Raw genomic sequence first — 25,618 nt, forward strand, 5'->3', positions numbered from 1 at the left:
TTAAGCAGTTCTCTGTTAGCCAGGTTGAATAATATGTTGTTGTGATTATTAATGCCGTGTTTTCGGCCGAGGAATTCCAGCCATGTTCAGAACCTCAAATACATTTCCTTCTGGATTGTATATCTACATTTATTGAAAAATTCTGGAAAGCAAACAAAAGTTTTGCAAATTGGATCCAACCAACATTTTGAGGTGGTTTAAATGTGATTATAATATATTTTCTACAGCTCAGTGATGGCATGTAGGGCTGCAAACTTTAATGTGACATTTCTTCTTGAATCCTTGATTCTGAGTTGTGAATCGCCGACGAATGCAACATAAGTCAATCGGCTCTGGTTGTCACTCCCGCCAGCTACTTACAAGAAGCTCTCAAATATTTATTTCTTTTTCAAAGCAGAGAATCTTTACACTCGAAGAAAATGTGGGAATAAAACATGAAGAGAGACACAAAGGGGCTGGGCGGCATTAAATAAACACAACGAGCTCGATAACACGCCGTGGGAGAGTTAGAGAGAGTGAAAGTAGGACAGAGCTGTCAGTGGGTGTTATTGGAGGTTATTGGAGGTCATTGGATGTTGTTGGTGGTCATTGGATGTCATTGGATGTCATTGGATGTTATTGGATGTCATTGGGTGTCATTGGATGTCATTGGATGTCATTGGAGGTCATTGGATGTCATTGGATGTCATTGGATGTTATTGGATGTCATTGGGTGTCATTGGATGTCATTGGATGTCATTGGAGGTCATTGGATGTCATTGGGTGTCATTGGATGTCATTGGAGGTTATTGGATGTCATTGGGTGTCATTCAATTCAATTCAATTCAGTTTATTTGTATAGCCCAATTTCACAAATTACAAATTTGTCTCGGAGTGCTTTACAATCTGTACACATAGACATCCCTGCCCCAAAACCTCACATCGGACCAGGAAAAACTCCCAAATAACCCTTCAGGGGAAAAAGGAAGAAACCTGGAGGAGAGCAACAGAGGAGGATCCCTCTCCTAGGATGGACAGATGCAATAGATGTAATGTGTACAGAAGGACAGATTTAGAGTTAAAATACATTCAATGAATATGACAGAGTGTATGAATAGTTCATAGTAGGCATATTCCACGATGGAGACCTCCACGATCCATCAGGCAGATGGCGGTGGGGAGGAGGAGGGCGGAGTCTCAACAGGACAGTGGCGTAGTCATGAGCAGGAATTCCACGACCCAGACGATCCATCAGGCAGATAGATCTATGCCGTCTCATAGGGTCCGATGACCCCATGAGACGTAAAGTCAAAAGGACTTCCGGGAGAAAGCAGAGTTAGTAACGTGTGATTGAGAGATGAAAATTCATCCTTAAGGAGAGAAAAAGAGGAGATAGGTACTCAGTGCATCCTAAACGTCCCCGGCAGCTATATGCCTATAGCAGCATATCAAGGGGCTGGACCAGGGCAAACCTGATTCAGCCCTAACTATAAGCTCTGTCAAAGAGGAAGGTCTTAAGTCTACTCTTAAACGAGGTGACTGTGTCTGCCTCCCGGACTGAAATTGGAAGCTGGTTCCATAAAGAGGAGCTTGATAACTAAAGGCTCTGGCTCCCATTCTACTTTTTAAGACTCTAGGAACTACAAGTAGTCCCGCATTTAGTGAGCGTAGCTCTCTAGTGGGGCAATATGGTACGACAAGCTCCTTAAGATATGATGGAGCATCACCAATCAAGGCTTTGTAGGTTAAGAGAAGAATTTTAAAAGTGATTCTTGATTTTACTGGGAGCCAGTGCAGAGCAGCTAGTGCAGGAGTGATGTGATCTCTTTTCTTAGTTTTAGTGAGAACACGAGCTGCAGCATTCTGGATCAACTGAGGGACCTAAGAGATTTATTAGAGCAGCCTGCTAATAAGGAGTTGCAGTAATCCAGTCTCAAGTAACGAACGCTGAACCAATTTTTCTGCATCTTTTGAGACAAGATGTGCCTGATTTTGAAATATTACGTAGATGAAAGAATGCAGTCCTTGAGATTTGCTTTACGTGGGAGTTAAAGGACAAGTCCCGATCAAAGATAACGCCAAGATTCTTTACAGTGGTGTTGGATGCCAGGGCAATGCCGTCTACAGAATCCACATCACCAGATAATTGATCTCTGAGGTGCTCAGGGCCGATTAAAATTACTTCGGTTTTGTCTGAGTTTAACATCAAGAAGTTGCAGGTCATCCATGTTTTTATGTCTTTAAGACATGCTTGAATTTTACAGAGTTGGTTGCTCTCCTCTGGTTTTATCGATAAATATAGTTGAGTGTCATCTGCATAACAATGAAAGTTTATGGAGTGTTTCCTGATAATATTGCCCAAAGGAAGCATGTATAAGGTAAATAAAATTGGTCCAAGCACAGAACCTTGTGGAACTCCGTGATTAACGTTGGTGGTTATCGAGGCGTCATCGTTTACAAATACAAACTGAGATCGATCTGATAAATAGGATTTAAACCAAATTAGTGCCGTGCCTGAAATGCCAATCGACTGCTCCAGTCTCTGTAACAGGATGTCATGGTCAATGGTGTCGAATGCAGCACTAAGGTCTAACAAGACCAGGACAGAGAGGAGTCCTTTATCTGCTGCCATTAAGAGGTCATTTGTAATTTTCACCAGTGCCGTCTCGGTGCTGTGGTGTTTTCTAAATCCTGATTGAAATTTCTCAAATAAACTATTATGATGTAGAAAGTCGCACAACTGATTTGCGACCACTTTCTCAAGGATCTTGGAGAGGAAGGGAGGTTAGAGATCGGTCTGTAGTTAGCCAATACCTCTGGATCCAGAGTGGGCTTCTTCAGGAGAGGTTTAATAACAGCCACCTTGAAGGAGTGTGGTACGTGGCCTGTTAGCAGAGACACATTGATAATATCTAATAGAGAGCCGCCAATTAAAGGCAAAACGTCTTTAAGCAGCCTCGTCGGGATGGGGTCCAAGAGACAGGTAGACGTGTTCAAGTAGAAACCGTTGAAAATAATTGGTCACGGTTGATAGGAGAAAATCCTCCAAATATACACCAGGGCATACAGCGGTTTCCAAGGCCATTCCACTTGAGGACAGATTGGCACTGGTTATGGGCAAGAGATTATTAATCTTGTCCCTAATAGTTAAAATCTTTTCATTAAAGAAGTTCATAAAGTCATTACCACTAAGGTTTATAGGAATGCTCGGCTCCACAGAGCTGTGACTCTCTGTCAGCCTGGCTACAGTGCTGAAGAGAAACCTGGGGTTGTGTTTATTTTTTTCTATTATTGATGAGTAATAGGCTGCTCTGGCATTACGGAGGGCCTTCTTATATGTTTTAAGACTATCTCGCCAAACTAAGCGGGATTCTTCGAGATTAGTTGAGCCATATGCTCAAGCTTTCGTGACATTTGCTTCAGTTTGCGGGTCTGAGGGTTATACCAGGGAGCAAACCTCCTCTTCCTCACTGTCTTCTTCTTCAGAGGGGCTATCGAGTCCAGTGTCATTCTCAGAGAGCCTATGGCACTGTCAACAAGATGATCAATCTGGGACGGACTAAAGTTAGACCAGGAGTCCTCTGTTATATTGAGACGTGGTATCGAATCAAATACAGAAGGAATCGCTTTAAATTTAGCTACAGCACTATCAGTTAGACATCTAGTGTAAAACTTTTGACTAACGGAGTACACTCCGGTAGTATAAATTCAAAAGTTATGAGGTTGTGGTCTGACAGAAGAGGATTCTGTGGGAAGACGTTCAAATGCTCAATGTCAACGCCATAAGTAAGAACAAGATCAAGCGTGTGGCCAAAGCTGTGAGTGGGTTTCTGTACTCTGACAGAAGCCAATCGAGTCCAACAAGGAGATGAATGCAGCACTAAGGCAATCATTATCAACATCCACATGGATATTAAAATCTCCAACAATAATAACTTTATCGGTTTTAAGAACCAAACTTGATATAAATTCTGAGAATTCAGATATAAACTCTGAATATGGACCTGGTGGCCGGTACAGAATCACAAATCGAATTGGCTGTAGTGTTTTCCAGGTTGGATGTGAAAGACTAAGAACAAGGCTTTCAAATGAGGTGTAGTGTAATTTTGGTTGAGGATTAATTAATAGGCTCGATTCAAAGATGGCTGCTACTCCACCTCCTCGACCGGTGCCTCGAGGAATGTGAGTATTAATATGACTTGGAGGAGTCGATTCATTCAGGCAGACATATTCTTCATGGCTCAGCCAGGTTTCAGTTAGGCAACATAAATCAATGTGATTATCTGATATTAAATCATTCAGTAACACAGCTTTAGATGACAGAGATCGAATATTTAGGAGACCACATTTAATAGACCTATTTTGTTGCACTGCTGAAATAATTGTGTTAACTTGTATAAGGTTATTGTGTACGACTCCTCTTCTGCTTACTTTTGATTTATTTAATTGAAGTGGCCGTGGGACAGACACAGTCTCTACTCTAAAGTCAAGGGTGGGTAACTGCTCGAATGGAAGAGCAGAGAAGGGTGTTAAACTACAACTCTGCTCCCGGTTCCTGATCTGAACCCTGGGTTGTCATAGATTAAGTCCGGTGATCAACTTGGTCATATTCGCAGAAATGAGACGCGCTCCGTCCAACGTGGGATGAATGCCGTCACTCCTCATCAGATCAGGTTTTCGCCAGAAAGTCTTCCAGTTGTCTACGTAGCCCACATTATTCGCTGGGCACCACCTCGACAGCCAGCGGTTGAAAGACGACATTCGGCTATACAATTCGTCTGTCTGCAAATTTGGGAGAGGGCCAGAGAAAATTACGGTGTCCGACAACGTCTTGGCATAAGCACACACCGATTCCACATTAATTTTAGTGAGTTCCGAGCGGCGGGCTCGGGCGTCATTACCACCGGCGTGTATTACAATCTGACTGTATCTCCGCTTATCCTTAGCCAGCAGCTTCATTGGGTGTCATTGGATGTCATTGGATGTCATTGGATATTATTGGATGTTATTGGATGCCATTGGATGTTATTGGATGTCATTGGATGTCATTGGGTGTCATTGGATGTTATTGGATGTCATTGAGTGTCATTGGATGTCATTGGATGTCATTGAGTGTCATTGGATGTCAGTGGATGTCATTGGATGTCATTGTGTATCATTGGATGTCATTGGGTGTCATTGGGTGTCATTGGAGGTTAATGGATGTCATTGGATGTTATTGGATGTCATTGGATGTCATTGGGTGTCATTGGGTGTCATTGGGTGTCATTGGGTGTCATTGGGTGTCATTGGGTGTCACCGGGTGTCATTGGGTGTCATTGGGTGTCACCGGGTGTCATTGGGTGTCATTGGGTGTCATTGGGTGTCATTGGATATTATTGGATGTTATTGGATGTCATTGGATGTCATTGGATGTTATTGGATGTTATTGGATGTCATTGGATGTCATTGAGTGTCATTGGATGTCAGTGGATGTCATTGGATATCATTGGATGTCATTGTGTATCATTGGATGTCATTGGGTGTCATTGGGTGTCAGTGGATGTTATTGGATGTCATTGAGTGTCATTGGATGTCATTGGATGTCATTGAGTGTCATTGGATGTCAGTGGATGTCATTGGATGTCATTGGATGTCATTGTGTATCATTGGATGTCATTGGGTGTCATTGGGTGTCATTGGAGGTTATTGGATGTCATTGGATGTTATTGGATGTCATTGGATGCCATTGGATGTCATTGGGTGTCATTGGGTGTCATTGGGTGTCATTGGGTGTCATTGGGTGTCATTGGGTGTCATTGGGTGTCATTGGGTGTCATTGGGTGTCATTGGGTGTCATTGGATGTTATTGGATGTCATTGGGTGTCATTGGATGTCATTGGGTGTCATTGGATGTCATTGGATGTTATTGGATGTCATTGGGTATCATTGGATGTCATTGGGTGTCATTGGATGTTATTGGGTGTTATTGGATGTTATTGGATGTCATTGGATGTCATTAGGTGTCATTGGATGTCATTGGGTGTCATTGGATGTCATTGGATGTCATTGGATGTCATTGGATGTCATTGGAGGTTATTGGATGTCATTGGATGTCATTGGATGTCATTGGGCGTCATTGGATGTCATTGGATGTTATTGGATGTTATTGGATGTCATTGGATGTCATTGGATGTCATTGGGTGTCATTGGATGTCATTGGATGTTATTGGATGTCATTGGATGTCATTGGATGTCATTGGGTGTCATTGGGTGTCATTGGATGTTATTGGATGTCATTGGGTGTCATTGGATGTCATTGGATGTCATTGGGTGTCATTGGATGTTATTGGGTGTTATTGGATGTTATTGGATGTCATTAGGTGTCATTGGATGTCATTGGGTGTCATTGGATGTCATTGGATGTCATTGGATGTCATTGGATGTCATTGGATGTCATTGGATGTCATTGGGCGTCATTGGATGTCATTGGATGTTATTGGATGTTATTGGATGTTATTGGATGTCATTGGATGTCATTGGGCGTCATTGGATGTCATTGGATGTTATTGGATGTCATTACTAATCAAACCCGACTGCCTGTTATAGGGGATCCATTTACACACATTTCAGGAATTGTCATTGTCAAGAGCTTAGTCCGAAAACTAACAAGACAAAAAAGAGCTGAGGGGCCGTTTTCAAAGAGAATTGAAACCTCTCTTCACCTGGCAGTCCAAACGGCTCTTTTACAACTCCTAGGTGTTGATCCACTTCGGCCCTCCTGACCCTGAAGCCTTCCGGTCGGGTGAAGCCTTCACGGACAAATGTTACCCCGAGTCAGCCAGACAGTCTGGCTTTTTTTAATGAGCTCCACAAGTCACAGCTGGAGAGCACAGCTGTCTTAAACTCCTCGACCCGGTCTGACCTCCAAGTTCCGGGTCATAACGCCCCAGATGTGAGGGGCAGACGGAGGAGCTACTGGGCTGCATGAGCTTTTCCTTCAGTCCACAACATAAACCAATGCTGAAGTGCCTTGAACTTGCATTCTCTCTTCTGACCACCAGGGGGAAACTCCTCAGGTTGAATCGAAATCTATGCTTCATGTGTTAAAGCTGCATTCTCTCTCCTGACCGCCAGGGGGCGACTCCTCTGGTTGTATAGAAGTCTATATAAAGACTCTACTTCTCTCTTGAAGTATAACATTTTTAAAAAACTCCAATGAAAATCATTAATGTCCTAATTAGTGTTTTTTGTCAGAAAATTCTTTGAATTTGGCAAAAATGTCCACTTTCTGATGGACTGATTAGATTCTCATGGTCAGAAGGTCAAGGTCACCGTGACCTCACACAGTTTATGGTCCAAACTGATCCGATAACTTTCATATCCATAAGTACACACATACTAAATGAGGAAAAGGTGTAGAGATATGTGGAAGCCAATTGGAGGCTTGAAGGGGTTCTGTTAATGAAAAAAACAATGACCAGAAATCAAAGCCTGGAGAGGACCTTTAAATTATCACGTTTTCTATCCTCTCATGTTTAATAAACCCATTAGAAATATATAAGTATAAAAATATGTTTGCTAACACAATGTCTGTTCAGTTAATGTGTGTACAGTAGGTTGGATGTGCAATATTATGATATAAAACTATGAAAACCTGTAGTAGAATACATTTACAATGATAGAGATCAACATCATTGAAATGTACAGGAATAAATGAGTTATTTAATATTCGACAAGATAATTGTGCACATTAGAGTGTCGAGGATTAAAATCACATCAGAATAAATTGTGTATTAATTTGCACACAAATAAGAGTGATACTTGTTCAAGATTACTATTAGTATTCCAGTGGTTGCTGAAACAAGCTCTACGTGGGGATTTGAGTGACAAATAATCTTCAGGGAACCAAAGACCAACATAACTCATGACTCATAACTCTTAAAGTGACTTAACAACCCGCTCTCAGGTCACAAGAAACAGAAAGAACGGGCCGTTTACGACAGGAAGGAAGTCGTTAACGGCGTGGGCGCCGTCCAGGAAGGACGAGATGGACCTCCTCGATCAGCCGCTCTCGTCCCACCTGCCACGCCGACGTTTTAATCACATTTCACACGACGACTCGGAGCTCCTCGTACGGGAGAAACTCCCGCCAAGGCCGATTGTGGAAATGCTAAATATAGAAACATCGCAGGATGGAGAAAGACAAAAATACACGACGTGAAATGAGGCTGGAACGAGTCGCTGGACATCACGCGGCCGGAGTGAGGGTAATCGCACCGTTCTTACGTTAATATGATTCAGTGCGCCCATGAAACGGGTCAGCTGTACACAAGCACCCCGAGGAGGTCCACGGGAGACGGGGTGAGGAATATGAGGAGACCGCTTTATAGATGCTTAACCCTCCTGTGACCTTTGGGGTCAATTTGACCCCATTGGATGTTTAAAGTCTCAACATATATGATTGACGGCATGTTTTTTGCTTCATATTTCACAACTTTTCCTGATTTAAAGAGGAAAACTGGGTAAATATAAAATGAACACGATTACATGTTTTCAATGTCCTGAACACACTAGTGCAGATCGATGTTCTTTGGGGTCGATTTGACCCCCAGGCTGAAATATCAACATGTTATGGACCTATTTTATAGATTTTGGTTGTTTTGGATGATATTGAGGTCACTATAACTATAACATGCAATTTTAAAAATCTTCAAAGAGGTTTTAGGCCCTAACATAACCAGCAAACCACAGATAGTTCACACATGTTTACACATCAGACTTCGAAACACTTTTTTATTTAAGGGCTATTTAGATATCAACACACACACATTACGTACCTGACGCTTAAACATGGGAACTAATAGGAATTAGAATAATGTTCTGGATGTTTAAATAGCTGCAGTCCAATTGACCTCAAGGGTAAAAGATGTTAGAACATTTGAAGGTAACAGGAGGGTTAAATAAATAAATAAATCACCCTTCGAAAACAAACTTCCCTGGCGAGGCTGCTGGAATGATGAGTTGATGAAGCTGATGGATCTGATGAAGACTTTGGCGGAGAAGGGGAGGTGGAGGTAGAGAGACGTTCATACTTAAAAGAGACAGCAGTTGGATGATATGATGACCATGTCGTTGTTTCTTTATGCTCATTGGATAAAGGAGACCAGCTGATCTAAACAGCTGGTGTCATAGCAAGTAAACAGTGAGTGAGCATGTGGGGGATGATTGGCGGTCAAGAGTACGGTCGTCTTGACTGAACTTACGCGACGGCTTCTACGACTTGGCAAGGAAGAAGAGGTACGGCGCCACAGGAAGTCTCGTCACATTGACCTGATTAACTGGAGACGAAATGGCACACCTTCACACACACAGCTGTTTTCAACACCGAGGGTTATTTAAAGGGCCCATTGTCAAGTCCCGGTGGAGGACAGATTCCCTTTATTTGATCACGATGACTCACGATTAGCCGGAGGTCACCTGAACACGCCTCAGATGTGGGTTTTTGCAGTTCCATTAGCCTTTCGTGATTCAAAATTTTAAACACATTTCCAGAATATAAGCAAGAAAGTTGGATGCCAAGAAACCGTTGCACGCGAAGAGGGTGCAGCGAGGTGAAGTAGTTTGAAGCTATCAGACCTCCGAGTCTGTAAAGTGAAGCCGATGCTCAAGGGCTTTAAACTCGCATTCTCTCATGAGGAGCGACTCGTGTGACAAAACGACCCCGACGTGTCACCTGACGCCAGACCTCATCGTATCGCTCCACCGAGGCATTCTCCGCTCTGGGAGCAGTCCGCGTTTTCAGTTCATGAAAGTAAATTGTAGCAATTTCGTTGCCTAAAAAACGTTTTGACCCACTTACTAACTTCATTTTTGGCGCTTTCGACATTTTGTCGTGGTCTTAATCTCAAAGTCGAGAGCGAACTTTTCACTCTCCGACAGACGGAACCTCAGAGGAGCTCGCTGCTGCGAGCGAAGAGAGTCGACGAGAGTCTCGGAAATTACCAAATGCGAAGCTCGGAGGAACCGAAGTCAGTGATCAATGACGGAATCCACAGAGCGGGAACAACACCGGCATGAAAGAACGGGAGCGAGTGATTTCACATGTGGGACACGGACACGAATAGAAGGAGAGAGCAAAATTAAGAGAAGGTCCCCAGAAGATGCTCCGATACCCAGTTATTGATATTCACTCCCAGTCCAGAGCATTCAAATCCCCGTCCGGTGTGTTACACCTGAGGTCGTCACGGCCTCGTCGGCCTCGACTAGATCCTCCTCGAGGATGCGATGGGGAGAATCATACGAGGGGTTTTCCTTTTGCTTCTCCTCTGCAGCTTCTGTACAAGAAAGCGTGGAGGAGCCAGAGCAGAAGCCTCTGAAGCACGTCTCCTCATCTCATGGACCGGCCACTCGGTGTTTGCCCCTGGGGGCGTGGTATCGCGTTGTGTACATTACATTTATTTATTTTACTTCTTTCATCAAATTACCCCCCGCGCTTCTCGGTATCTGCCCACGCGCTCCGGATGTGTCAAGATGCTGAACGAGAGACGGCCGACAGCAAAGCATACAGCTTCCGGCTTTTTCACCTTTTCTTATTCTTTCGGTCACATTGCAAGAGACCTTTTTACTCTGACGGTTACGTAATCTAACATGCTTTAAAGGACCGGTTATACATTCTAATATGCTTGACAAGGACCGGTTATATATTCTAATATGCTTGACAAGGACCGGTTATATATTCTAACATGCTTTACAAGGACCGGTTATATATTCTAATATGCTTTACAAGGACCGGTTATATATTCTAACATGCTTTAAAGGACCGGTTATATATTCTAACATGCTTTACAAGGACCGGTTATATATTCTAATATGCTTGACAAGGACCGGTTATATATTCTAATATGCTTTACAAGGACCGGTTATATATTCTAATATGCTTTACAAGGACCGGTTATATATTCTAATATGCTTTACAAGGACCGGTTATATATTCTAACATGCTTTACAAGGACCGGTTATATATTCTAACATGCTTTACAAGGACCGGTTATATATTCTAATATGCTTTAAAGGACCGGTTATATATTCTAATATGCTTTAAAGGACCAGTTATATATTCTAATATGCTTTACAAGGACCGGTTATATATTCTAATATGCTTTACAAGGACCGGTTATATATTCTAATATGCTTTAAAGGACCGGTTATATATTCTAATATGCTTTAAAGGACCGGTTATATATTCTAATATGCTTTACAAGGACCGGTTATATATTCTAATATGCTTTACAAGGACCGGTTATATATTCTAATATGCTTTAAAGGACCGGTTATATATTCTAACATGCTTTAAAGGACCGGTTATATATTCTAACATGCTTTACAAGGACCGGTTATATATTCTAACATGCTTTACAAGGACCGGTTATATATTCTAACATGCTTTACAAGGACCGGTTATATATTCTAATATGCTTTACAAGGACCGGTTATATATTCTAATATGCTTTAAAGGACCGGTTATATATTCTAATATGCTTTAAAGGACCGGTTATATATTCTAATATGCTTTACAAGGACCGGTTATATATTCTAATATGCTTTACAAGGACCGGTTATATATTCTAACATGCTTTACAAGGACCGGTTATATATTCTAATATGCTTTAAAGGACCGGTTATATATTCTAACATGCTTTAAAGGACCGGTTATATATTCTAACATGCTTTACAAGGACCGGTTATATATTCTAATATGCTTGACAAGGACCGGTTATATATTCTAACATGCTTTAAAGGACCGGTTATATATTCTAATATGCTTTAAAGGACCGGTTATATATTCTAATATGCTTTACAAGGACCGGTTATATATTCTAACATGCTTTACAAGAACCGGTTATATATTCTAACATGCTTTACAAGGACCGGTTATATATTCTAATATGCTTTAAAGGACCGGTTATATATTCTAATATGCTTTACAAGGACCGGTTATATATTCTAATATGCTTTAAAGGACCGGTTATATATTCTAATATGCTTTAAAGGACCGGTTATATATTCTAATATGCTTTAAAGGACCGGTTATCTATTCTTATATGTTTTAAAGGACCTTGAACGCAGTGTTCAGGGCTCCGGCGCCGTAATTGGTCCTCGGTCTCGATGTATTTTTTCTTTACCCGCTTATCTCAGACGCTCTTCTTTCGCCCGCCGGTCTCGCCTCCTACCGTCTGCGACGTTGATCTTTGGCTCTCGTGCTTAACGATGCTGCCGGCTGATTTAATGATGATGTCATGTGAAAGCGGTCCCTTGTTGTGACCGATCGACAGAGATTCATCACCGGCTCGGCAGCTCCAAGCAGAGTTTTTGCGTCTTCAAAGCTCATTGTTTGAGTTTTTAAAGACAACCTTGTTAAAAAATATTCAGGTAAAAAAGAATGTGAAACCATGGGTAGGGTCTATGAGAGGGTGTTTTTATTATTGATTATTATTATTATTATTTAAAACATTTAGGTTATGCCTTTGTTATTATTTTTTATTTCTTATATTTCATTTTTTAATTTCTTTTACACATTTAAATACTTGTTCTATGATCCATGTATGGCATATTGTGCATTATCATCCATAAAGTATCTAAAAAATAAATAAAAATTTAAAATGTTAAATAACAATGGGAATAAAATGTAATGTTTATAGGCAACAACACTACTTGGTTAGGATTTAAAAAGAAAATATATTTTGGATTAAAAAACAGTTAGTTATTAAACTTCTTCTAACTACTTGAATTGTACATACTGTAAAATAAGTCCCTTTTATTTTTAAAGGGACAGTTTCCCTCAATTGAGACTAAAACAGACTTAAAGAGGGGAACCGTAACTCAGAATGACGCTAACTCCTCACACAGCTCGACTAAATTAAAACACGTCAGCAACACGTGGCGTGATAATCAAATCAATCACACGTTGATTTTTACACTCTAGTATTTTGCTCGCCCAGGATGACGGTTATGTAAGCTCTTTTTTTTGGAGAGCGCTCATGCGTGCTGTCAGTCAGTGTTTCAGAGCAGCTGCCACGTGTTTAAATTATGGATGTTTTCATGATGGAATTGTGCTCCGTTCTTACGCCATGCTGCTCGTCAGTTGCAGAAACTATTCCGCTTTAACATATTCAGGGCATGCGTGACCTCAGACACACTGATGTCGCCCTTGGGGAGATGCAAACAGCTCTGGTGCAAGTACAAGTGAAGAATTGAGATTACGGTCTGGCAAAGGGAGAAGAAACTAGTTCCATCATTGGGCCGACGCATCTGGAAACGATTTCCTCCTTTGAGAGCCAGAATAAAATAATGGAATTCATGAGATATTTCCTTCGCCCCCCTTTTTAGACCTACTTCTTTTTTTGTTTCCCTCTCTCTCGCTGAATCCAACCTTTTTATGGCTCCTCGTGTAGCACTTCGACATCATTTCGGTGCTGAAATTGCAAGTCGGAAAAATGAGAAAATCTCTCACGCCGGCTCGTGAAAAAAACAATTTGAAAGTGCACGAGTGAGGCGATGGTTCCGCCGCTCCGCCATCTGAAACCTCCAGCAGGCTCCCCCATTTGCAGCATCCCACTGCTCTTATGTAACACCATTTTCCGGTGGAGCGCTGGCAGTTTTCTCTCCCACATGCGTGAGCGTTTGAATCTGTAGACGACCAATGCACCGCTCCTCCGGCTCCCAGAGGAGTTCACATATGAAATGCTAGAAGATTAATTTCAGATGAAATTAAAAGTGAAATTATTCTTCCGCCAATTGCCGCGTCACATTTGTTATATGTTTCCGACGCTGAGTGATACTCTCTCAACATTTCCTTGAGTTGCATCTGCTTTAGGACTGTGACTCACGAGCAGGTAGGAGTTATCGTATATTATTAGTCGTAGAACAGCAGGTGTGCTTTTAGCTGGGAGTTTGTTCTCCTTCCTGCGGTGAGTTCACAATGAAAAAACATATTCTGAGACATGAACTATAGGATTTAGGCTTTTTCGTGACAGGGCTGCGACTTTCTTGACATGAAATACATGAAAATGGCTTTTAAGAAGTAGAACATCTTTCACAGCGCTCGATGACAGACATTATGATTATATCTTCTGTTCATAACACATGTGGAAAACCAAATCCTGAGACATGAACTGTATGATGTATGTCTCTGTCGTCACGTCGGTGGTCCGGCTGTGAAGTATCTGAGTGTGAACTTTGTGAAAGAATGGCTTTTAATCATGTGGGTGAGGCGGGAAGACGACAAAGAAGTTTCCCGTTCCCAACACGCGCCTCGCGTTGGGAACACGCTGTGTTGACCGGCTCCAGTCCGGCGAGCTGAACTGTGATGCTCCGTGGCGGAGGAGAAGGAAGGCTCCAGTTAAATAAAGGTCACTGGTCTCTAATTACGCTGGAGGTCTCCCGGTGAGATCTGAGGACCCCCCCCCCTCCCCCCCTCACAGCCGAGGCGTTTAGCGGCCGTATTCATGTCCGGCTCTGCAGCTCCTTCAGCCACTTTACTCAGCACTTTACTTTATTTCCCTCCTGTCTATTTAGTATTTAGTTTTTCAGTATTGTGTTTTGTGTTTTATATTTATTTTCAAAATAAATATAAAACAAAAAACAAATGTTAATGTTGTAACTCTGTAACATGACATCTATTGTTCATCTGGTCACATGACATCTGTTGTTCATCTGGTCACATGACATCTATTGTTCATCTAGTCACATGACATCTATTGTTCATCTGGTCACATGACATCTATTGTTCATCTGGTCACATGACATCTATTGTTCATCTGGTCACATGACATCTATTGTTCATCTGGTCACATGACATCTATTGTTCATCTGGTCACATGACATCTATTGTTCATCTGGTCACATGACATCTATTGTTCATCTGGTCACATGACATCTATTGTTCATCTGGTCACATGACATCTATTGTTCATCTGGTCACATGACATCTATTGTTCATCTGGTCACATGACATCTATTGTTCATCTGGTCACATGACATCTATTGTTCATCTGGTCACATGACATCTATTGTTCATCTGGTCACATGACATCTATTGTTCATCTGGTCACATGACATCTATTGTTCATCTGGTCACATGACATCTATTGTTCATCTGGTCACATGACATCTATTGTTCATCTGGTCACATGACATCTATTGTTCATCTGGTCTCATGACATCTATTGTTCATCTGGTCACATGACATCTATTGTTCATCTGGTCACATGACCTCTAGTGTTCATCTGGTCACATGACATCTATTGTTCATCTGGTCTCATGACATCTATTGTTCATCTGGTCACATGACATCTATTGTTCATCTGGTCACATGACATCTATTGTTCATCTGGTCACATGACCTCTAGTGTTCATCTGGTCACATGACATCTATTGTTCATCTGGTGACATGACATCTATTGTTCAGCTGGTCACATGACATCTATTGTTCATCTGGTCACATGACATCTATTGTTCATCTGGTCACATGACATCTATTGTTCATCTGGTGACATGACATCTATTGTTCAGCTGGTCACATGACATCTATTGTTCATCTGGTCACATCACATCTATTGTTCATCATCGTACAGATTGTAAAGCTTCTGAGGCCTAATTTGTCATTTTGGGCTTTACTAAATAGACTGAATTTAATTCACATAAAGTTGCTTTTTCCCCTCCCACTCGTCTTGAAGGTCGACTTCATTCGTGTTCTGGTCCGAGTTTCCATGTTGGACCTGCCCTTTAACAACCGACCCACACACAATTATTTTCTCCAGCTCCTTTTGGCTCGATGGAGCTTTTAACTTTTTTTCGTTTATTTTTCTTTTCTAGCCTAAAACTATTTCAATTCAATCTTCTTCTTTATTTAAAAAATATTATTTATTGATTATTCCTTGAGGGAAAAGACAAATCCACACCCAACATCAGAAATTAAATTTGAGAATCAATCAATCAAATACAGTACAGAAAGGAAAACAAGCCTTTGTGGTTCTCCCCATATACACATATATATATATATATACAGACATATTTATATTTATATATATATATATACATGTATATACTGTATATACATACAGACATATATATATATACAGACATATATACATATATACATGTATATATACAGACAGACATATATACTGTATATACAGACATATATATACATGTATATATGTATATATACATGTATATATATGTATACATATACAGGACTGTCTCAGAAAATTAGAATATTGTGATAAAGTTCTTTATTTTCTGTAATGCAATTAAAAAAACAAAAATGTCATGCATTCTGGATTCATTACAAATCAACTGAAATATTGCAAGCCTTTTATTCTTTTAATATTTAATAATTTTTTAATTGCATTACAGAAAATAAAGAACTTTATCACAATATTCTAATTTTCTGAGACAGTCCTGTATATGTATGCATATATATGTATATATATATACATATATACATATATATGTACGTTACCTCTCGGCTGAGCTGCTCGGGCCTCAGGGTTTCGGGGCTTTCTGGCCTCTTGGGGGTTTTGTGTGCTCGTTCCTTCTCACCTGAAATTGCTCCCTGACAGGCCTGTGAGGGATTTCTGTCAAGACGAGCCATTCTTCTCCATCATCTGTCACCGCCTGACAGCGCCCCCCCCCCCCCCCCCTCCCCCAACATGTATCCATCCCATTGCCTTACCTCCCTGACCTCTTCTTCTATGGCCCTCATCATATTCCATCTGTCATCCACACTCAAAAAACCGATTCAAGCCCTTCTTAGAGGTGACACATTTAAATATTGTTTGATACATTTAAACAAATCAATTACAAAACGAAGATATTTATTTTGAATGGGTGCAACACAAAATGTATGAATACTTTCATTTATTAGATTTATTTAGGTTACACTCACAATAACGATTCAAGCCCTTCTTCGAGGTGACACATTTAAATATTGTTTGATACATTTAAATAAATCAATTACAAAAGTAGATATTTATATTTAATGGGTGGAACACAAAATGTATGAATTCTTTCATTTATTACCTTCGCATTGAAAATGCCGGAAGGTTATGTTTTGATCGCCGTGTATTTATTTATTTATTTATTTGTATGCGTGTTATTCGCAAAACTCAAAAAGTATTGAACCGAATCGCATGCAATTTGGTGGGATGATTGTTTATTATCCGGGGACCAGTTGATTAGATTTTGGGATCGATCGGGTCAAAGGTCAAGGTCAAAGGTCATGAACAGGTCAAAATCTTTCGCAGAACTCAAGAAGTATTGAACCGAATCGCATGAAATTTGGTGGGATGATTGTTTATTATCCGGGGACCATTTGATTAGATTTTGGGATCAATCTGGTCAAAGGTCAAGGTCAAGGTCATGGAAAGGTCAAAATCTTTTTTTTTACCATAGCACGATACATTTTTGTCCAATTGGCATGCAACTAATGCCAACATGTTCATAACTCAATGCCCAATCTTGTGATATGCGAAGGTATGCGCTCTACCGAGTGCCCGTTCTAGTTAGATTTATTTAGGTTAGATGGTGTGCATATCAACTCAAAATAAATGTGTTTAATTGAGGACTACTCTTTGCGCATGCGCCAGCTAAACATCAGTTGTTTACAAGGTGAAGACACTTTCAGGGCTGTACAGTGTTGTAGTGGCTAGCACTGTCGCCTCAAAGCCAGAGGTCCCTGGGTTCAATTCCCAGTCGGGGCGTTCTTTCTGTGTGGAGTTTGTATATTTTCTTAGTTAGTTAGTTAGTTTATATTTTGAGTTGGACAAACACAAATTAATTTCATTTTATGAATATCGTTATTTTATTTTAGATGTATTTGATACAAATGAGTTGGACTAACTTAATTACATTGTATTGCACTGATGTGCTAAATTTGAGTTGGAGTTGCATATAATTATTGGATGAAAAACCTGCCAACAATTTAATTGAGTTCATCCAATGAGTCATTTCTTTGAGTGCACCAAGCTTCTCTTGTCATTCTTCTTCCACCTCCCTCCCCTGTCCTGCCCTTTAAATCCCCCCCTCCCACCCCCTCGTTCCTACCACCTCTCCGTTTCACCTCACCGCGGTCCACGTCCATGTCGGCCTCCTCCCCTCTGATTAAACCAAGAGGCCGGCTAACAGAAATCCCCCAGTCGAAGAAGAAGAAGAAGAAACAGCCTCGCTAACAGGTTGCGCGTCCGCTCGGTCAGCGTAGCCCGATGAGTCCGAAGGTGGACTCGGACGTATAACACGCTATTGTTGACCATCACATGCCACAATGTGTGTATATATATATATATATATACAGGACTGTCATATATGTGAAGTTCATTTTACATTCTGGATTCATTACAAATCAACTGAAATAACATTTTATTCTTTTAATATTGCTGATTATATAAGAAAACTCTAAAATCCTATCTCAAAAAAAGATTTATTGTTTAATATACTAGTATATTTCATGATATTCTAATATTTAGAGATAGGATATTTGAGTTTCTTACAAAGCCATAATCAGCAATATTTAGATATATATATGCAATATTTCAGTTGATTTCTAATGAATCCAGAATGCATGACATTTTTTTTTTAATTGCATTACAGATAAAGAACTGTATATATGTTTTTCTTGAATAATTTTTACAGATATTACATATAAACATTATATATATATATATATATGTTTTTCTTGAATCATTTTTACAGATATTACACACAAGAAATTGAGTCTATTGTTGTCTAGATTTTGTTTTGACAGTGAATGTCCGTAAAAATAAATTGTGTCAATCCAACGGTTGAGATATTGACTTTTGTTGCCCATGTCATGCCACAATGCCCCCTTTACAAAGTCTCCATCTCTTTTCTTAAAGTTAGAAGTGTGTAGTTATACAAGAGATGCATTGAAGAGGAACAGGGACAATACAATGGATGTGGAGGAACCGTTAAAAAAGAGAAAATACCCCCAGTGTCCTTGCTCGTGTTTGCAGGAGATTCATCATTTTCTTTCTTCCGTTGTGCTTCTGAACTTCTTGTTTCCTGTCTCCTGGAGCCCCGTGAGAACTGACTGTGATTCCAGCTCAACTCCGAGTGCTCCTCGTTCAGAGTCGCTCTGGTTCGGCGCCCGACTGTCGCAGGGGGTTGGAGTCGGAATCCGACAGAGACGGAGAATCGCCTCGCGCTCCGTCGTCTCTCCGTGGCCGACCAGACGGGCGCTTCCCCCCTCGGTCACTTCCCATCAGGAACCCAATCAGTCAGGTTTCCCCGACGCGGCGGATTAGTCTCCACCCGCCGTCGGGCTGTTGCTCTGCAACCTTGGGGGGGAAAACATCGAGGTACCCGGACTTTCACGTCTGTTAAAGAGACGCAGGGGAAACATCGGGGATGTGACCTTGAGGCTCACAGATATAATCCTCGGAGTGTGTTTTGCCTTCATTGTTTTCCTCCCCTGCGATCTATTCGGAAGGCGAACATGTTGCTCCTGAACTGATTCACTTGTAATTCCCTTTCGAGCAGCTCTGTATGCGGGTTGGTTAACAATCCAACAGAGAGCAGATTGTTTTTCCTCTGAAGACAGGATGGCTGCTCTGTTCTCTCGCCTCATTAGGAGGGAAAACACGATTTTTAATTGTCTGACGGTCTGAAGTTCGTTAGCGCTAACGTCCAGAACGTCACGGAGGCTGATGGCGCCCGTACGGCGAGACTCGGACAATTATCAACATGTCCCGCAAGAGGCTTCGGGGAGTGTTGTTTGTTTGCTTATGTATCCAAACAGGACAACGTGATGAATGTGTTGGTTGTAATTGCACAGCCTATTTATGTCGTTGTATATTTCTTTTTAAAGAAATGTACGGTGAACAAACCACAGCCTGTCGACGGTGGAGCACGAGTAATGACGAGTCAGGGGCCGCCGGATCTCTTTACAGACGACTTTATTATGGAGTTTAACAATAAGATATTACAGTTGCATTTGAATAGTGCAAACTCCGTCCTGAATGAGGAGAAACGAGGGGGAGTGATGCTGATGTCTGAGCAGGGAGAATCCCCCTGGAGTCCAGACAGGTGGAGGGGAGGAAGTTACTGTAACCCGATGATGAAAGATGAGCAGACTGACGAGAGGTGCCTAGGGTGGAGGAGGGAGGAGGTGCGCCACCCTCCTCCTGCAAGTCTTTTTCGTTTTTGTGTGACACCTCTCAGTGAACTACATCACAACACTCGCTAGCTACCGTGGCGCTATAGCTACCATTCTCGTCATATGCTTCTTGATGTAAGCCTTAAAAACAAAATTGTGTGTGTAAAATCTGTAAAAAGTATTCAAATACATATATAGATATATCTATTTTTTTTACAGATATTACATCCAAACATTTTTAATATATATATATATACAGGACTGTCTCAGAAAATTAGAATATTGTGATAAAGTTCTTTATTTTCTGTAATGCAATTAAAAACAAAATGTCATGCATTCTGGATTCATTACAAATCAACTGAAATATTGCAAGCCTTTTATTCTTTTAATATTGCTGATTATGGCTTACAACAGCTTAAGAAAACTCAAATCCTATCTCATAAAATTTTAATATTTCCTCAGACCAAGTAAAAAAAAAGATGTATAACAGCTGAGTGTTTGTCAAGGCTCAGGAAACCCTTGCAGGTGTTTCGAGTTAATTAGACAATTCAAGTGATTTGTTTAATACCCTACTAGTATACTTTTTCATGATATTCTAATATTTAGAGATAGGATATTTGAGTTTTCTTAAGCTGTAAGCCATAATCAGCAATAAATCAGAATAAGAGGCTTGCAATATTTCAGTTGATTTGTAATGAATCCAGAATGCATGACATTTGTTTTTTTAATTGCATTACAGAAAATAAAGAACTTCATCACAATATTCTAATTTTCTGAGACAGTCCTGTATATATGTTTTTCTTGAATCATTTTTCCAGATATTACACACACAACATTTAGTCTATTGTGTATATATATATATGTGTGTGTATATATATTTATATATAAATATTTGTGAATCCTTTTTACAGATATTACATATAAATATTTTTATATATATATATGTTTTTCTTGAATCATTTTTACAGATATTACACACACAAAATGTCGTCTATTGTTGCCTAGATTTTGTTTTGACAGTGAATGTCTGTAAAAATAAATTCTGTCAATCCAACGGTTGAGATATTGACTTTCTGTTAAAGTCCTACAAAAGGTTATTTCTGACTGCACCGCGTCGGTGTGTTCTGATTGGACACCGCCATCGACGGGCTCATGTGTCCGTAACTCTTAAGAAATCGGTGAAACCCGCTCAGCGTGGCGTCGCCGTGGTTACACGCACCATGAACTGACGTTGCCACCAGCGTCTATAAGAGTCTTTTGTTTTCTCATCCTTGACTTTTCCGTGAGCTTCGATAGCTCCAATGAAAACCGACGTTGATTGATTGTCTTCCCCGAGTGTTTTGATACCTGTCAGGTGCTGCCGGTGCAAACATGTACCAACCATCAGGCCAACCTCCAACATTGAATGTTGTCTTCATTTCTTTCATTTTTTCTCTCTATCCTCCTCACGGTTCCCCCCTTTTTTCCTTCTTCTTCTTCTTCTTCCGTCTAGTGGTCGTGTTATATCTGCAGGCCGTGGGAACCAAAGAATGGAGGGAGGTGAGTTGAGCAATCAATATAATAATAATAATATGTGTACTGCATGTGTGTGTTTTTATTTTTAAGAATGCTAAATTAAGGACACCAAGAATTGTCCTTGACGCTAGTTACCCTCAGTCAGGTATAAGAGAAGATGGGGGGGGGGGGGGGGGGGCAACTCACTGCGAACCTGAGAACACATTGTAGAACATTTTAATCGTCAAATTCCTCGCTTGTTACCACTCTCTTAAAAAACTGTGTTACACTTGACTTAAACTGATGAATTGATAGTAAAGGTTAAGGAATAAATGAATGAAGGAGGGATCTCATTAATTCAACTTTCCGATGCTTGACAAACGGAATTAATACCATTGCTTTTCTTTTTTCCCCCGGCCTCATTAAATATGCATCGTCTGCTCCTCACGACTTCTTTCTTTCCTTTTCTTTATTAATGAGGAAAGGTGACTTTACATTCAGTCCCGCATCTTTGAATGTCTTCCCTTTTTTACCCTTTCTTTTTTAGTCGCACAGGTTTCCTCATCATCTCTATCCTCATTTCCCGTCTCGTGTTATCTGCCGACGACATTCCGTCTTTAGTCGCCGTATTTACTCATTTGCAAATTCGCAGCTTTGTCGCCGCTGATCCCCTCACGTCAGGACGCCTCACGACTTTTTATTCCTCCTGGAGGGGCTTTGTCAAAAGAAACACGACGTGAATCTCACGGCAATCAGCCGAGTAAACATCTCGGATAATTGTGCTCGAATGTTCAGAAGGTTTCTTTTGTATCGTGGCAATACGCTACCTATTGTAAATTAAATGTTGTCCTTTGAGGGGACAAATCGTGTGTTTGCATTAAAAGGAAATCAATCACAACTCGCTGTATCCCAACAGGAAGTCTCCAGCCAGACCATCTTCCATTGTGCAGCAGTTCTTTCTTTCTTTTTTGTGGTGTGTGGGAAGTTATTGTTGTTTTATGTTTTTGTTATGGCTCTCCCTGCAGCGCCAGGCTGAGCACTAAATCATGTCCTGATCACAGGAGATTACATCCTAGCAATAGATATGAGTTCACCTCGCCAATAGATATGAGTTCACCTAGCAGTAGATATGAGTTCACCTAGCAATAGATATGAGTTATTCTTAACAATAGATATGAGTTCTTCCTAAGCAATATATATGAGTTCTTTCTAGCCAATGGATATGAATCTCCACTCAAAAACTTAGACACTCATATTGGAAATATCATGGACCTGTACTTGTACTTGTCGAGTGGTTTTGACACTACACTCTAAAAAAAAAAATTTGAGTCAACTTAAAAAAGTGAGGCAACCAGCTGCAAAGCCTTTTTGAGTTCACTCAACTAAGGGCTAATGTGTTGTGTCAACTTATGATAAGAAGTTCACTCAAAGTGATATCTTAAGTTTGTCAAACGTAACATTACTATTCAGACGTACTTATGTATTTAAGTTAACACTACTTAAAATATTGCATTTGATAGTTACATCTACTCATGTACTTAAGTTCAGAACACTTAAAATATTAAATTGGAGAAACTTTAAATTGTGTGTTCTTGTAGATTAAAAACATACATCAACAGCACTTAACATTTTTTGTTGAGAAATGTTTTGTTGAGAGAACTTACTTTTAACTTAAAATGTTTTGTTGAGAGAACTTACTTTTAACTTAAAATGTTTTGTTTGAGAGAACTTACTTTTAACTTAAAATGTTTTGTTACTAAATTTCACTGCCCATTATTTGAGTACACTCAACATTCTTTGCAACATTGCCTTCATTTAAATTAATAAAAAATGTACACCGTTTTCTTTGGAAAAGTCAACAGTTAAAGAAAACAAACTTCTTCAAACACAAAATGTTTATTAACAATAACTAAACATTTGTTTGCATAACTATATGAATTCCAGGTGTCAACACTTGAACATAGACAGCAGAGGGTCAACATCCTTAAAAATCAAAATGGCTGCATAAAGAAAAGATTCTGTTTTGTGAATCCAAAATCAAGGCCTTGAAACAAGCTTTGGAACATGTTTGTGACACGTGTGTAGCCGTCACGAGTAGGTTCCCCCCCCCCTAAAGCACCAATAAGCAACAAGTAGCCAGAGGGATATTCGGTAATAAGGTTTATTCCGACAGCTGACTGTGTCTCTGCTCTCCACGCTCCTCTCATCTCCTGTCTGTCCAGCTCCTTTATGGAGACAGACTCAGATAACCAACACAGATCGTCATCAGCTGGACTGATTACCAATCTGATTACCAATCAGTCCAGCTGATGACAATCAGACACCGTTCCCTTAACCACACCCCCGCTCCACCCACTCTGCAGTATTCCCAGTTCAACTCCTTTCACGTAAGATTCCTCCTAGTCTGTATTCTACACAAAAACAAGCATACAGAGACTATAATAAATATTCACCGCCTCTTTTAAATTTTCATTTTCTTTCTTCCCATTCTGTTACAATACAATTTAAAAGTCAAAAGACATTTTTATGCAGATTTAAAAAACTAAAATATAGCACTTTCATACAAGAGTCACCTCCTACACATTAGAATTATAGTATTTCAATCTTCATAGTCTGTTAAATTAAATAAATAAATTGAGCAAAATACAGGGAAACATTTGCTCTCACAGTACAGGCTCCCTTTAATTCAATAAGTGACAAAAACCTGAACTGGAGCAAATCTGCCATTAAACAATGGACAATATCCTTCCAAATCTAATCCATATCTAAATATAATAAACAAACAATGGTATCAAAAACCAATGTATTTTAAACAGGGGCTAAAGAAAATATTTTCATATTATTTTATTATTTAAAATATAAGATTAAAGTAGTATATATATGTATTTACTAGTGCTGTGAAAAATAACGCGTTAACTCAGTTAATTCAATTACAGGTTTAACTAGTTATTTTTTTTAACGCATGCGCAGAATGAGCTTCCAATCCGTCTGTTGTTGGTCGTCTCTAACAAGCAGCATGTCATTATGTCTCTAGTGTCGCGTTAACACGACTCCGATCTCCGTCTCGCGCGCCGCAGAGCTCGGATGCTGGCGTGTGCGCGCACATCGGGACGAAAAAAAGTCACTTGCAAAATGAGCTTCCAATCCACCACTTCAATCTGAACTCTGTCCGCTCTCATGCAGACGGTCTGTTCATCGGTAATGATCCTTCCGCAGGTTCTCGTGCGGAAACCTTGTTACGACTTTTACTTCCTGTAGATCAGGGTCTCAACACGTCGATCGCGACCTGCCAGTCGATCGCGGCGTAGTGTCGGTAGATCGCATGACATTAAAGAGATTGGCCCGCCCCCTGACATGTTCTCTAGAGCACGTCTTTGTTCTTTTATTAAACTAAACGTCTGTTGTTGATCGTATCTCCACAGCAGCATGTCATTCTGTCTCTTCGCGTTGCGTTAACACTTATCGAACTCCGTCTCGCGCGCCACAGAGCTCCGTGCGCGCGCATCGGGACCGAGCAAAAAAAAGTCACTTGTCAATCTGTCCACCTGTCCGGGTCGGTGAGGTTTCAGCTTTGCAGCGGTGTCCCCGCCGTCCCTTTCATCACGGCCCAGTTCATGAAGAAAACCCACACAGTCAGTTTGCCTCAGCAGCTGCTAGAGGAAGACTAGAGGCCTTTAGATTGTGTCATGGTGGAGTTAATGGTTGACAAACAAGAGAAAAATGCTCTGTTTAACCCTCCTGTTACCTTTACATTTACTAACATATTTTACCCTCGGGGTCAATTTGACCCCAGCAATTAAAACCTCCAGAAAATTATTAGAATTAATATTGCTTCCCAAGTTTAAGTGTGAGGTACTTTATGTTTGTTTGTTGACTACCTAAATAGCCCTTTAAATGAATAAAAAAGTTGATATTTCTTATATGTATTTCTTATATGTATTTCACAGTGAAAAACAGCCTGGGGTCAAATTGACCCCAAAGAACACCGAC

At 40.4% G+C, this 25,618-nt stretch overlaps 1 protein-coding gene across 2 annotated transcripts in view; it reads left to right on the forward strand.

The window, feature by feature from the left end:
* Positions 1–25,618, forward strand: part of LOC130199818 (copine-9-like) — a 76,040-nt gene that overhangs the window by 2,538 nt on the left and 47,884 nt on the right. For both annotated transcript variants that reach the window (XM_056423616.1, XM_056423615.1), the window contains exon 3: positions 21,627–21,673. In XM_056423616.1, the coding sequence (XP_056279591.1) occupies positions 21,627–21,673 (47 nt within the window). The remainder of the gene's footprint in view (positions 1–21,626; positions 21,674–25,618) is intronic.

Source organism: Pseudoliparis swirei, chromosome 9 (assembly GCF_029220125.1).
Source record: "Pseudoliparis swirei isolate HS2019 ecotype Mariana Trench chromosome 9, NWPU_hadal_v1, whole genome shotgun sequence".
NCBI classification, from domain to species: Eukaryota; Metazoa; Chordata; class Actinopteri; order Perciformes; family Liparidae; genus Pseudoliparis; species Pseudoliparis swirei.